The sequence below is a fragment of the Medicago sativa genome, chromosome 5 (assembly GCF_051527215.1).
Source record: "Medicago sativa cultivar Bolivia chromosome 5, Bolivia_mono, whole genome shotgun sequence".
NCBI classification, from domain to species: Eukaryota; Viridiplantae; Streptophyta; class Magnoliopsida; order Fabales; family Fabaceae; genus Medicago; species Medicago sativa.
In genome coordinates this window covers 64172441-64186120 of record NC_140753.1, presented here as the reverse complement: position 1 = coordinate 64186120, position 13680 = coordinate 64172441, and the positions used below count along the sequence as shown (strand labels likewise).

The window sequence follows — 13680 nt, the reverse complement described above, 5'->3', positions numbered from 1 at the left end:
CAACCAAAAGAGTGAACTCTCACTAAGCAATTCTATTCTCACCCTAAACACCATCATCTAATCAAATCCAAGCCGTTAAAAACCACACGTGGAACAATCCTACCTCATAGCATTGATCAATCATATAACCTCACGCATAACATTATCAATTCCACTACCTCCTTCACCGTGCGCTTCTTGCTTGCATATTTGGCGGGTAGACTATAATACAACAACAAACTAATTCACACTTTCACACATTCATTCATTCACATTTTGAATTTTCACTACAACCAATTTTCTTCACCTTATAACAACAAATTCAAATTTCTCATAACATTTTCATCTTCTCCATAGTTTCTACTCTAGAAGAAATAAACAATGTTCTATTCACACCAGCTTCTAGCTAGAAAAGCACCTCTCGGTCAAATTTGGTATCAATCTCACATTTCATCTTCATTTCAACTTCATTTTCATTTCAATCTTCTCAATGCATCTTCATCTCTCTGTTTTTGCATTTTTTTTCAATGTTACTAAAATGAGAATCGGAATCAATTATATGTTTGAACTTTGAAGGATGGCGGCAACGATGCATGCTAAGATCAACAGGAAGAAGTTGAATAAGCTCAATATCATCAAAATCTGGTAAAGAATCGATTATTCACAAAATTGATTATTCACATTCTTCTCCTCATTTTACCGAAATTGTTCTTACGGTGTCGTTTTTTACTTGTTCACAGTGAAGAAATTCTGAATCCAGCGGTTCCCATGGCTCTCAGACTTTCTGGAATACTCATGGGTAATCTCTCTCTCTCTCTCTCTCTCTCTCTCTCTCTCTCTCTCTCTCTCTCTCTCACATACCTCCTTCTTTTCGTTTTCACAGCTTCTTTGTGATTCTTCATAATCGATTTTTTCGTTTTTATCAGGAGGGGTTGTGATTGTGTATGAACGAAAAGTGAAGCTACTCTATGGTAAATTTCATTAGTTTTTATTTTTAATCATTAATTAATCATGTTAAAATGATGAAATTCTGTTTCAGTATTCAAAAAATTTGAACATCATTTTTAAATTTTCACTGTTTTTTTTTTTTTTGAATTTCACCTTTCTTTTTTGCAGATGATGTTTCACGACTTCTGGTATAAAATTCAAATTCAACTTCCACATTTTTTGTTATATTTTTTTTTCTTTCAGTTAGTTCAAATTTTGCTTTATAATTGCTTTAAATTTGAATTTGTAAGGTTGAGATTAACGAAGCATGGAAGGTTAAGAGTGTTCCAGATCATACAGTGCTTCCTAAAGGAAAATCTCAAGCTAAGTGAGTCACGTTTTCTTTAATTTGTTATTTTCAATTTCAACTTTTTTTTAGGTAATTTTTAACATGTTTATGGTTTTGAACTTGGGATATAATTAAATAAGTTAAGCAGAATAGGAACTTGTTTACTGGTATGAAACTTTGGATAGTTAAATAAGTTAAGCAAAATAGGAATTTACTCGTGGTTTGAAACTTTGGATATAGTTAAATAAGTTTCTAAAACATGAATTATGTCACTGTCAAAGAATAAAGAAAAGAAAGAATGTGATTATCACGAGAACAATTTGTCGCTGTCATTATAGTCTTCTCGTTCGAATTAATTCTTCTGTCAAACCCTTGATCGTTTGCGTATATGAATGAAAGTTTAGATATCGTAATTGAACTATTGATCAAGTTTCTGACTCCCCGTGTATCTGATTGGTATTATGGCTAAAGCTTGATTTGTCTTTTCCCTATATTTACAAACTTAGGATTGTTTTCCTTATTTGATTATAAATTATAATGTCATCAGTAAGTTCCACTCTCTATGATATAGAAAAGTCATTAGGCTTGTCTGCAGCTTGATGGTTTGAAACATTAGATGGTTTAAGTTAGGGCCTTTAAGTTATTACCAAGTTAGTCAGATTTACATTTTCTTTTTCTGAATTTGACAGGAGAGCGGCAATCACTTTGCCGGGTAAAGAACAGATGACTCTGGAAGAATTGGAACTGTCCCGTCAGTCCAATGCAACCACTACATTTAATCGTACTGCTTATTTTTCCATGGTATGTAATGCATTGTACAGATTTTGTATGTAGCATTTAAATCATGATTTTCAATTAATCATGTTGAGCATGTAGCACCAAGAAATTTATACCACTAATAATCTACTAATGGAAGTTTTTCTTATATAGAAACCGTAATCAATTTATAATCTAGTGATGACTTTCTATCAAAGAAACAAGTTTATTTCAGGATGATCAAATGTTTAATTGTGTTGATCATAATCTACTTAGTTGCCTTACCATAGACAAATTTAAGGCATTGATGGCTTATATAAAAATATTTGGGGTCTGATCAAATAAACTGAAAACTATGAAAATCCATGCAGACTATTTCTGCTTTCCTGTCTTATTGTTTTCTGTGTTTTTCTATACTAACACTGCTTGAATTTGGATTATCTATGTCTTCCTATTGTTGCAGAGACTTGATGCTTTGGATGAACCATTCCTTGGTAATGGAGGAAATGTGGAGGAAGATCCGTCGGTGCATCACCATCAAGGTTTTCATCTTTGAATTTGCTAAACATTTACATGTTTGCATTATGTCTGATTGTTCCTATGCTGACTCTTTAACATTGTCAGCTGCTCCCGAGAATATTACCCTATTTGAACCTTTCCAAGCTGATGCGGTTCCTTACAACCGGTTTGAGAGGTTTTTGCTTCCACCACCCTTTTGTAAAATTGTGTTCTCTTTCTAGTAGTATTTTTACTTCATTTACACGTTTTAATATATAGCTTTATGCGAAGTATATCAGATTTTAGATGCAGTTGTAAATATTTTCATGTGCTCTGCTAGCAGGACCAATGCATCATCTGTGCTGTTAGCTCATTCTCAAATCTTGAGAAAATGATTTATTATTATTATCTTCATCAGTTACCTGTTTGTCTTTGTGAATGCTGTGACAGGTTTGATATCGAAGGAGATGACGAAACACAAGCAAATGTACCTTCAGGGGATTATGCTCAATTTCCAATACCCTCCCCCCCTCCACCAGATGAACCAAAGATAGGTGAGTAGCATATCAATCACTTGACTGCTAGTGCTTGTAAACACCAAGATTTTCAATAAACCTACTTGTAAACTTGTACTAGTTTCGCCTCAATTGCAGTTCATGTAATTTAAGCCATATTTTGATTATTTTCCACATGGTGTGCCCTACTTGAACGTGTCTGGCAATTGAAAATATATTTACTATTAGTGCTGAGTTAAAAGGGATCAAATTTGTCAGGCACTCATACCTACTAAAAGTTTGAATCAATTAAAATGTATCCATTTTCATTTTAGTCTATTTTAGCCAGTTTGGCATTTTTTTGCAATACATAAAACTACAATATCTTGCTACCTAGTTGTGGGCTGTCAAAAGCAGACGTAAAAGTGTAAATAGTGTTGAATTTGTGTTGGACTGGGTTTGTACACAAGAGTTGAGTACTTTGGGTTTGTTATTATGTTTTGACTTTAAAATGCATTGATTCTTGTCTTTTAATAAAATGGGAAGCATATTTAAGCTCGTAGGATTCCCTTTCTACATGAACTTAAGTTTTCGAACTAAGTCGGAGGAACATAGTGATCTAAAGTTTGTTTTCATGAATATATTTTTCATTTGTCGCTGATATAACTATTCTGCAGATGATATAGTTGAAGACCAACACCCTGAGCACCCGATCATTCAGGAATATAATGACAACATGAATGTTAGAGAGGTACCATAATCATTTATCTGTTCAAAGAACAATACAATGTTGTGAAAACAAAATGACCAACCACATAAATGCAATGCAACAGGAACCTCAAAGGCGAGGGCCAGCTAAACGGAAAAGAGGAAAACCAATACAAATGGACTACGAGCAAACCATGATCCCTGCTCCTAGTTACCAAAACTGGCTTCAAAACCCTGCTGATTTAGTCTCAAGAAGAGGAGGAATGGAAAAGGTTTTCAATTGCTATTCACTGTGCATCTAGAAATCCTTTGCCTAAGATTTAGACAACTATATACTTACGAAGTGTGATACCGTTCTTTCAGTTGCGGCAGCGACATGATATCATGTCTTCGACTAAGATAGCTAACCTCATGGAGGCGCCACATGTTGCTCTAAATGGTGGCTTATTGTCAAGTGTAAACAAAGATATATATTATCCAGCACCTCTTCTTGACTTATGGATTAAAAGCACTCAACCACCACATAATTCACCTTCAGGTCTATATAGAGTTTCTCTCTCTTTCTTTTTGTGAAACTACTCAAATTTGACGTTAAAAGGGTTAAGCAGAAGGTAACAAAGATCAGTATTCTATGCAGTTACGATTTCATCAGACCATCCTCCAGAACCATCATCAGCATCACCTCCAGGAGTACATAATAATGACTTCACAAGATATGTTAGTCTCCTACATCAATCTTTTGGTTTTCTTTTCCATATTTTAGAAGTATAAAACTTCATTCCTGATAAATCTACAAATGTGAAGGGTTTTGAAGAATTTGATGGTAGGTTAGACAACCTATTTAATGCTCCGAGAGAGAAGGTGCGGCCGGTAGACAAGGAGCTGCCAGAGAACGTGCCAGTACACGAAGATACTCCTCATGTCTTATCAGAGAAATCTGGTATGTTTCATCATTACTTGGTTATCATTCATATTTCTAAATTAGTTGTTAAAGAGTACACCAATAATAACTAACAAATTGTGATGCATTCGTTCCTTCAGATGTATTTCCAGGAGGAGGAGACAACACATATTCCGTGGGTACAGCATCTGATCATGGTCCTTCCTCACATTCAGACTTGGAAACACGAAGGTAATACAATAATTTAAATTTGCCACTTACAGAATCCAGTTAAATGACCATACCATATATTGATATCTGACTTATCAAATTGCGATGAAAATTCTGGTCTTGTTAAAAAAGTTTGTCGATGATTGATGCTTGAAAACTATTAATATTAACAGATTAACAAAGAAAAAGCGTTTATCATCTAGAAACAGCGATGGAGGGTTTCATACAGTACCCGAGAATGAAAAAATGATTTATGCAGATTTCAATCCTAGGTCGCCAGGCATGGTTCCAACACCTGATCAAGGTACATTACTTGTTAATGTTTCTATACTAGTATTGATGTTCTTTATCCACTTAACACATATCTGAGCCTTGTAAGTTCCTTTTCAGTACTTCTTGTGCCCACGCAAACACTAGGAAATCCCAATCATCCTAGTGACAAGATAACCGAATCAATCCATGCGTATGAATCTCTTACTAACCTACATTATAGATGATATTTTTGGTAACATTAAAGATTATTTATTGATTTTGAATGTTACAGTCAGATGAAAGCACATTTTGACACTCTTAAATCAGTAAGTGGAGCTCCTCAATTTGAGTCTCTAGATGTCTTGGCTTCTGGAATGACCAGAAAATCAGCAGCTCTACTTTTCTATCAAACCTGTGGTAATACTGCTCATAGTCCTCTAACTTACCAGTTATATTAATATTTGACTACTGATTTATCAAAAGATCATTCCCAAGTTTCAATATATGTGTTTTAACTTTGATGTGCATAGTTCTTGCAACCCGTGATGTCCTTAGAGTTGAGCAGAAGGAGCCTTATGGAGAGATTCTTATCTCCAGAGGACCAAAGATGTGATTAAGGTCTGGTTTCCTCCCCAATTATGCATGTTTCTTCTAGTTTTTATTCTCTTCATTGATGTATTGAACGTATAGAGCATTGCTAACTAATTGTTATCTTTAACAGCAGGTGAATGTTGATGTTTAACTTAGGAAACGACAGAGATTCCTCCATACATATTCAATCAATAGTTACAACCACATACTCCATCAATACATACATAACACGGCTGGATTACACATATAGCAACTGCTAGGATTTAAAATATTCTATTATTATTTCTAGACATTTTGAAATATTGCTTTTTTGTACAAAACATTTTGGAATACTGTCATGCGTAATGAAATCTCTTAAGTATTATGTGCATGATTGGATTCATTTTTGAGTGAAAATTTATCCGATTACATAATTTAGATTTTGACATGTTTGGATACTTTGAAGTTTTTGCTTCAAAAATTGAAATTTGAAACTTGTCTTTAAAATCAATTTTGAGGCTCAAATTGTTAACCTTCTATACAAACATAAATTATTTATATACTGTTCTAAAAAATTTGTAAACAAAAATGATTTAAGCTAAGCTAGTGCGACAGAGAAATTTCAACTATGTATATTTTAAATTAATTGAAATAGTTTATTCTTAAAAAAAAAAAATTAGTTGAAATAGTTTTCTATGATGAGATGATGACTTTGGACTGATCATCGAGGCTTGTTACCATGTTCTATTCTATTTATATATAATTTTCTAATAATATATAAATAGATATTTCAATATTTATCTTTCGTTATTATGGAACAAGTAGTCGTGTTCAAGTATTTAATAAACTTCAATTAAAAATAAATTGGGCGGGAGAACCCAATTTCAAAATTTGATTCTAAAATAAAATTGAGTTTTTAAACTTTTGTCACTTTGATTAATAAAAAAAAAATCCTCATTCCCAAATTAAAACAATAAATAACGTTTCACAGATAGTTTTCTTCAAAAAAACGTTTCACAGATAGTTAAATTCCGTCTCCCTCAACAAATTTTTCTGGTTCTGTCCTTATTCAAAATCAATTTGAGCCTCAAACTGTTTGTTTTTAGAGGAGAGTTTCTCCTCTTTTGTAAACACCCATCAAATAAAGAAAATGTGAACACAAATTATTTAAGCAAGTGCGACAATCGAAAAATCCAACCATTCTAAATTGGTTGAAATAAAATTTTTTTTTTTTAAAGAAGGTTGAAATAATTTTTCTGTATGAGATAATAACTCTAGAGTCGAGACTTATCCTCTCAGAGTTAATAGTATTTTACATCTATAATTGCAATAAAAGATTTTTCTACATCCTGAATCAATATTGTACCGGTTGCTAAGGATATTGTTTGTTCTCATGAAGCATTTGCCATGTTGGCATTCAAATTGTCACCAAAACTGCAATGAAGTGACAATTGAGTCACTGGATTCAATTATGTTAATGTTTAATATATGATCCCTGATACACTGTAGTGGAGAGATTGTCAGTAACTATGGAATGCAAAATTGACAAAGGCTATAGAACTAATCATGTTGCTGCTGCAATTGAAATTACAGTACAAGGCTATAAAAAATAATCTTACTTCAGTAATTTGAATTCGAATGAAATCTTCCATTTGATTCAAATAACAGTAATTTCAATATGCAGTAATTCAAATTTCAGTGGAATCTACTATATCAAGATTGCATTAATTCATAGGACAGCTCCTTTAGAATTAAAAAAGGTTGCCCCTACTATGTGCATTCACACAATAAAATCGGAAAATACTCTGAAAAATTGCACCTAATGTGTGCAGTTACACCTTTAATATCTGAATATTGAATCTCAGACCCTTAATCAATGTTGCTGAAGGTGCTATTTATCCGAAGGAGTTGCAAATACATTAGCACCAACACTTATGTAAAGCCATTTTACAAGGCTTCGGAAGGAACCAATCATAGCGTTCTAAGTATGGACAAATTTCAAAGCCTTGAATATTGTAAAAATGTTAATAAAGAGTGAAACCATCTTGAAACTGAACATCAATAGTTACCATACAGTTGAAATACAACAAAAATTTCTCTTTAGAAAGTCACCATCCTAAGGATGAACCTGAGTTGTTGGGTTGATGACCATGTGCTGGGTTGGGACTTCACAGAACTGAAGCGTGTATTAAAGAAAACTCATGGCATGGAATAAAGTCATGAATATCATCAACACTTGATGTGTTTGGAAATTAGAAAGGAAGGTCATCTTGAAGGAAGCTTCAAATTTGTGTAGTGAATCACTTCTTGACTAATTTCAAAACGTCGCCAACAAGATGTAAAGAACCAGTTACAAGGACCTGATGCATTAACAAGACAATTTTGCATGTTAGATCAATATACTCGACAGGGATATATAATTCAGATAAGGAATGTTGGTTATTACAAAATTGTTTTGCAAGAAACACATGAACGTGCATATGTCTTTACTTTAAGGAAAGAAAAAGTGGTTAACTTCAATTTTGACAAAAAGAAAAGGAGGTAATGGTGAATGAAATACATGAACGCGTACATGAACACATGAACGCGCATATGAACACCCCCTTTTCAACAATCTCTTTTAACACCCATTCTTTTATTGGGTGGACTCCACATGTGTCCCACAACTTTATGTGGGACACATTTTCAAAGTGTAGGACCAACATCGATTTTACCCAATCAAAGAGAGTGTTGAAATGAGTGTTCCTAACACTGTTCTCATAACATAAGGTTTACTTTTCGTGAAAGATCTTTCGTAAGAATGAGCGTTTCTCAATTCAGGTTGACAAAGAACAACCAATTTTAAGTCAAGACGTATATACTTTCTAGAGCAATACAGAGAGTAGTGTTATTAACACACATTCTAACACTCTTTTCAACATTTATTCCAGTATTCGTTGAAATTCATACAGGTCCTACTACTTTTAAAATGGGTCACATAATACCGAACAATTGACCCACATGAAATTCAGCTAAAAATAGTGTTGAAAAGAGAGTGCATAGTTAGCACTTCTCATGCAGACAATGTTGAGATAGATGGTAAGAAACATGCAGACAATGTGTATTAAGAGCACATTACAGCAAACTGAAATTTATTTTATAATTATATCATCTTGTGATGTGAAATCAGATATTTGCAAATCTTTGGTGTAATTTATGTTACCTGAAAACATACTGACTGATTTTGTTGACTTCTGTCCCTAAGCCATTTGATTGCTACTGGCAATGACGAAAATACGGCACTGTGTTCACAATTACTGGCACTCATTTCCATATCATCTTTTAGTTCTTCAGAAACAATGTCAGTAATTTTACCTGCTAAGGCAAGGGATCAGCAAGTAAGGACGTAAAATAATCACAAATATGGTTCTAATTCCATTCCATGGCCACAAAATAATCGCACATAATCAAATTAGAAGTTGGAGTTCTGAAAAGGTAATTCGTATATCATGAATGAAAATACCTTTGTTGCCTTGCATGAGATTTTCCCACACTCTTTGAAGAGCGATCTGCCACGACAGATCAACTTGAGAATCGGTCGTTGTTGTTGATGCTTGAGATCCAACTTTGTTATACACAGATAAACTTGGTACAAAGAGCGCTTTCTTGAAATAAACTCCTACAATTTCAATTTAATTTTTCTTTATTCCATGCACACAAAAAAAAAAGCTTTCTTTTGAAGATTTGTCAATAAAAAATAGTTTGCCTTACACTTTCCTCCCAGTAAACAAAAAATAACCACATAATTAAAATAGGGAAAAGCCACTTATTCTCCAAAAGACCAAAACCATTATTGGATTAAATCATTATTGATAATCGTGTCCTCGCGAAATCTAGAGAGTACTGACCATGATCAGCACATGTTTCCATCAGGCGAGGAAGAAGCAGCTGAGGATCTCGTACAGTCAAACAGTTGAACAGCAATATCTGCAAATCATTCAACGACTTCAACTCAAATTTCAATTAAAATATGAATCATCAACTCCGATTAAAAGAAGTAGCAGTTCTGTTCTTATCTCACATGTTTATATTTTTTTATAGCCAGAAAGTAAAAGTGTAATTATGTACTCTACCGGAGTGGATTTTCTCTGCACTCCTCTTTCTCCATGTTGCATCTTTACTACATCATGTGAGGATTTAGGATTATCAAGTTGTCGATGAAACAGTGTTTGGTCTGGACTGTTATCTTTGATGGCAAGAGAAAACCACTTCGCACATACTTCCATACTTTCAGGACTATGAGCTCCATCTAAAAAGAAAACAAGTTCATTTGACTGTTCACTCTTGAAGTGTGTATCAGCAACAATCTGAGCCCTTCCTTGTAAACTTGCACTTGTTAACCCTTTTATGAACTGTTCTGGTAAAGTCTCCTTCATGCGGGTAGATGAACGACTTCAGCAAAAAAGCTTAAAAAAGGCAAAAAATAATAATAACTACTTTTAGAACTTACAGTTTGTTCCAAGTATGTGTCTCCAAGATGCCCCGTCCTTTTTAGCCATGTAGAGCACAGTGCAATGGCAAGACCAGCATTTAAATATTGATGCTCACCTTCGAGACCAAGTGTTAAACCGTTTAGCAATTTGGCATCTAACGGCGGTACAACTTGAAGAGGTACCTGGAGTTGGCAAAGTTCTCTTAGCTGATTGAACTACTAATCCTAATCAAGCACAGTGCGAAACTATACTCTTGTGTCAATATTATTATAGATTATGCCAAATGATGATTTATTCATATTTATTCCAAAAGAAGTAGAAATGATCATGATATGATAGAACATACATTTAATTGAGAAGCCTTCTCTTCAAGGACGTGCATTGCTTCTTCAGGTTGTGGCACTGTAAAAGCAGGAATTCGATCCTAGAAACAAATGAACAAATAAATACAAGGAATTTATCAGTAAGAAAGTACACATTGTTGATAGTCATCAAAAATAATTTCCGTTCTTGAAAATAAGAAGAAAAAATGTATTCTACATCAAAAAATTACCTTGAAGATACCAGCCTTTTCACCAGCAATTTCCCCAAGAGTATTTCCTATTAATTGCTGAACAAATTAGTGGCATAGAAACATCCGTATTCAACCATATTCTGATACTTCGTGTATATCATACCAATTTTTAAAACATATTTTTGTAGCTATAAGCATGCATTTAATTAGTGATTACCTAGAATCAAATATAAAAAACTAACCAAGAATCTCCATGTGGTCATACCCTAGGGAAGTTATTCCACACACAATAGGTGCCTGAACCTGAAATACAAAGAAATGTACATGAGCCTGTTCACCAAGATATTAACTTCTAAGAAAACTAGTACAAATACCAAGATTCAAAATTCATCATGTAGTCATGTAATGTTAAGATTTCTGCTGAAATAAAAACTAAACTATACATACCACATTTGTTGCATCGTATTTTCCACCTAATCCGACCTCCATGATAGCAACATCTACCTGCACAAAAATTAAAAATAAATATTCGTTAATAACACCAAACACAAAATAAGTATATCTGCCAAACAAGGTTACATAGAAACTCAAAGCACACGGATCAAACCTGCTCAGCTGCAAATATCTTGAAGGCAAGTAAAGCGAGGAAACGGAAATAGTTAGGCATTGGAATATTATCATCAGTTTTTTTCTGTGCACCATTGAAATGATAAAACCATGTTTCAGATAAGATTTGAATTAACAGAGCCTAAATAACAATTACCTCAAATTCAAAACACATAACCTTTTTATTAATTTTTTTCAATTAATTAACACTAGACTCCTTTCCGTCATATGCGTGGAAACATACCTTTAGTCTATCATAACACCACCAGAAGTAAGCTAAAAATTTCTCTTGGCAGATTTCTATGCTGCAGAAACAACAAAAATAATGCTTAATAATCAAATAACTGAACTAATGCAGCGACAAAAGGGACAATATAATGTATTTTCCTTGGTCCACAAAATAAGTAAAAAGACAAATGCATTAACAAATTATCAGACACATGATACATTTCAAGAATTCAATTCAACATTTAAAATAGAAAATGAATTCAATATGGCCACACAAAAACACACAAGCATACCAATGCATATGAAAAATCAATAAAATCAACAAATGAATCTGATGCACTCACCCATTTAAACGAAATCTTTCTCGGATATCAATAAGATGAGGAGATGTAAAAAGGCCGGTACGGAAACCGCAGTTGCGTAATATAGATTCTGTGAAGGTGCATGTAGATCCCTATGGCACCACGATTCAAAATAACAACATACATCATTACAATTTTCATATAGTTAGGAATTAAAATATAAACACAGAATTATAAAAGACAAAACTAAGGTACGGTGCTAAAGACATTGTTCCTATTGTTCTCTACAAAAAAATTAGTATACCTGTCGCCAACAATTTTAAAAGAGAGTTTAAAACTGACTCTTAAAATACAATTGCCGCTTTTATGAGAAGTACAACAAGAACAGTACTTATGGTATTGCATCTAAGTTTTGTCCAATTATAAATCCACAGCTAAATTTTCTCCAACTACAAGAAGCAATAAACTACAAACCACACATCAATAATTGCAAAAACAAAATTGAACTTCTCATGATGGCTTCAGTTCCAAGCAATCAGTTAGCCACAAAAGTAAATAAGAAATTACCTTTCCTTTGGTACCAGCCACATGGATAATCTTCATATTTGAAATCTGCTCCTCCAAATCTAGCATCTATAAAATTACATTTTATTATTAACAACTAACATCCTAACAAAGTCACCAAATACTCAAAACCCAATAAACCAATTCACCTAGGTAGCACAACCAGAGTGGCCATGTCGATGTTTGACACCGATACGTCACATGTGTGGTTATATATTCAATTCAATTACTTTCATTTTCTTAAATTACTATCGGTGCCTACATGCCAGTGTTGGTGTCATATGTAGCATTGTCACGTCGAGCTTGTCTGTGTCCACATGTGTCAGTGTCTAGCATCAGCACGATACTAACATATGTAGTTACATTCAAGTAATTCCATTTCCTTAAATTATTATCGGCGTCTACGTGCCAATGTGTCTTAAGTCATAGCAAATCACTGACTTTTCAAAATTTTACCTTTAAATACTCAAAGAGAACATCAAACTGATCACCAAAATTGGTACCATCAGCACGAGTGCGTCTAATGATCAAAGAAGACAAAGCCTCCAATGCTTCTTCATAAGAAGTCAACGATGATGATTTCGGTGACCCATTATCACCTTCTACAAAAATGAAAACACCCCACAAAATAAAATATTGTAAAAAACAATAAAAATCAAATTTTTAAGTTGAATTGAATCACCCCAAAAGTGAAAGAATGAACATAAGATTAAAATGAATAAGGGAATAACAATACCTTGTCCGGACATGGCTTTTGAGGTTTGAATTGTGAAGAAGAGAGTGAAAATGGAAGGTGGAGTTGAGATTGAAGGAAGGATTAAAAGAGATAGAAAGAGTTTTTTTTTTATTTGTGGTATATGCGTTTTATTTTGATTCCATTTTTGTTTTTTTTTTTTTTTGGTTACATTCCATTTTTGTTGTTACTGGAGAGAAATATAAAAGAAAAAGGACAACTTCAGATTTAAATGGGGTGAAAAATTATTTATTTATTAACTTCTATATCCACTCTAATCTATCTATTCATAACTTGTTTTTGATCGGATTTATTATGCGCGCTACTATAAAAACTAATCTCGAAGTGATCAGAATCACAATGTAATATTTAACATTATTGTATTGTCAAAGTTTGATTCAAATCTAAAATCTTTGATTAAGTTGAAAGAGAATCTTATCATTTAAATGTTCTTGAATCTTGAGAAGAATTCTTTCTTCTAAGAGGAAAAAAATTATCTATTCAAAAAGTAAACTCATCCATTGTTTTTTTAGGAAACTCATCCATTCTATTTTTCTTTAAAGAAACTCATTTATTCTTGCTTTTTTATGAAATAGATTATTCAATATATTATCATA

General features: G+C 33.2%; 2 protein-coding genes across 8 annotated transcripts; one reads left to right on the top strand and one right to left on the bottom strand.

Annotated features, from left to right (window-relative positions):
* The first annotated feature begins 205 nt into the window (after nucleotides 1-205).
* On the top strand, nucleotides 206-6061 carry LOC146923984 (sister chromatid cohesion 1 protein 1-like). Of its 4 annotated transcripts, none has more exons than XM_085709053.1 (21): nucleotides 229-413; nucleotides 556-624; nucleotides 720-778; nucleotides 906-950; nucleotides 1096-1115; nucleotides 1218-1294; nucleotides 1945-2056; nucleotides 2475-2553; nucleotides 2636-2705; nucleotides 2960-3063; nucleotides 3681-3754; nucleotides 3837-3983; nucleotides 4075-4249; nucleotides 4349-4428; nucleotides 4516-4651; nucleotides 4753-4843; nucleotides 4996-5126; nucleotides 5213-5285; nucleotides 5367-5491; nucleotides 5605-5692; nucleotides 5799-6061. In XM_085709053.1, exons 1-20 carry the CDS (start codon nucleotides 361-363, stop codon nucleotides 5685-5687), a joined length of 1803 nt encoding a protein of 600 aa, XP_085565179.1. In that variant the 5' UTR covers nucleotides 229-360; the 3' UTR covers nucleotides 5688-5692; nucleotides 5799-6061. The 4 variants fall into 4 exon arrangements, with proteins under 4 accessions (XP_085565180.1, XP_085565179.1, XP_085565178.1 ...); XM_085709052.1 differs by having other exon boundaries at nucleotides 5796-6061; XM_085709054.1 differs by lacking the exon at nucleotides 1096-1115 and having other exon boundaries at nucleotides 206-413.
* Nucleotides 6062-7450: 1389 nt separating this feature from the next.
* On the bottom strand, nucleotides 7451-13158 carry DFB (DHFS-FPGS homolog B). Of its 4 annotated transcripts, none has more exons than XM_085709059.1 (16): nucleotides 13067-13158; nucleotides 12787-12932; nucleotides 12334-12399; nucleotides 11809-11918; nucleotides 11481-11541; nucleotides 11238-11321; nucleotides 11078-11134; nucleotides 10873-10933; nucleotides 10670-10716; nucleotides 10463-10540; nucleotides 10134-10298; nucleotides 9757-10053; nucleotides 9532-9610; nucleotides 9147-9302; nucleotides 8847-9001; nucleotides 7451-8004 (listed from the first exon to the last, which is right to left on the bottom strand). In XM_085709059.1, the coding sequence occupies exons 1-16, from the start codon at nucleotides 13077-13079 to the stop codon at nucleotides 7945-7947; spliced, it is 1635 nt and encodes a 544-aa protein (XP_085565185.1). In that variant the 5' UTR covers nucleotides 13080-13158; the 3' UTR covers nucleotides 7451-7944. The 4 variants fall into 4 exon arrangements, with proteins under 4 accessions (XP_085565185.1, XP_085565186.1, XP_085565187.1 ...); XM_085709060.1 differs by having other exon boundaries at nucleotides 8847-8998; XM_085709061.1 differs by having other exon boundaries at nucleotides 12787-12929.
* Nucleotides 13159-13680: the final 522 nt, after the last annotated feature.

Coding starts and splice junctions, on each gene's coding strand:
- DFB (XM_085709059.1), bottom strand. Junction 11,542..11,808: donor GAAAGATTTCGTTTAAATGG/GTGAGTGCATCA, acceptor TTGTTTCTGCAG/CATAGAAATCTGCCAAGAGA. Junction 10,541..10,669: donor AAAAGGCTGGTATCTTCAAG/GTAATTTTTTGA, acceptor ATTTGTTTCTAG/GATCGAATTCCTGCTTTTAC.
- LOC146923984 (XM_085709053.1), top strand. CDS start 361: ATGTTCTATTCACACCAGCTTCTAGCTAGAAAAGCACCTCTCGGTCAA. Junction 2,554..2,635: donor GTCGGTGCATCACCATCAAG/GTTTTCATCTTT, acceptor TAACATTGTCAG/CTGCTCCCGAGAATATTACC. Junction 5,286..5,366: donor ATAACCGAATCAATCCATGC/GTATGAATCTCT, acceptor TGAATGTTACAG/TCAGATGAAAGCACATTTTG.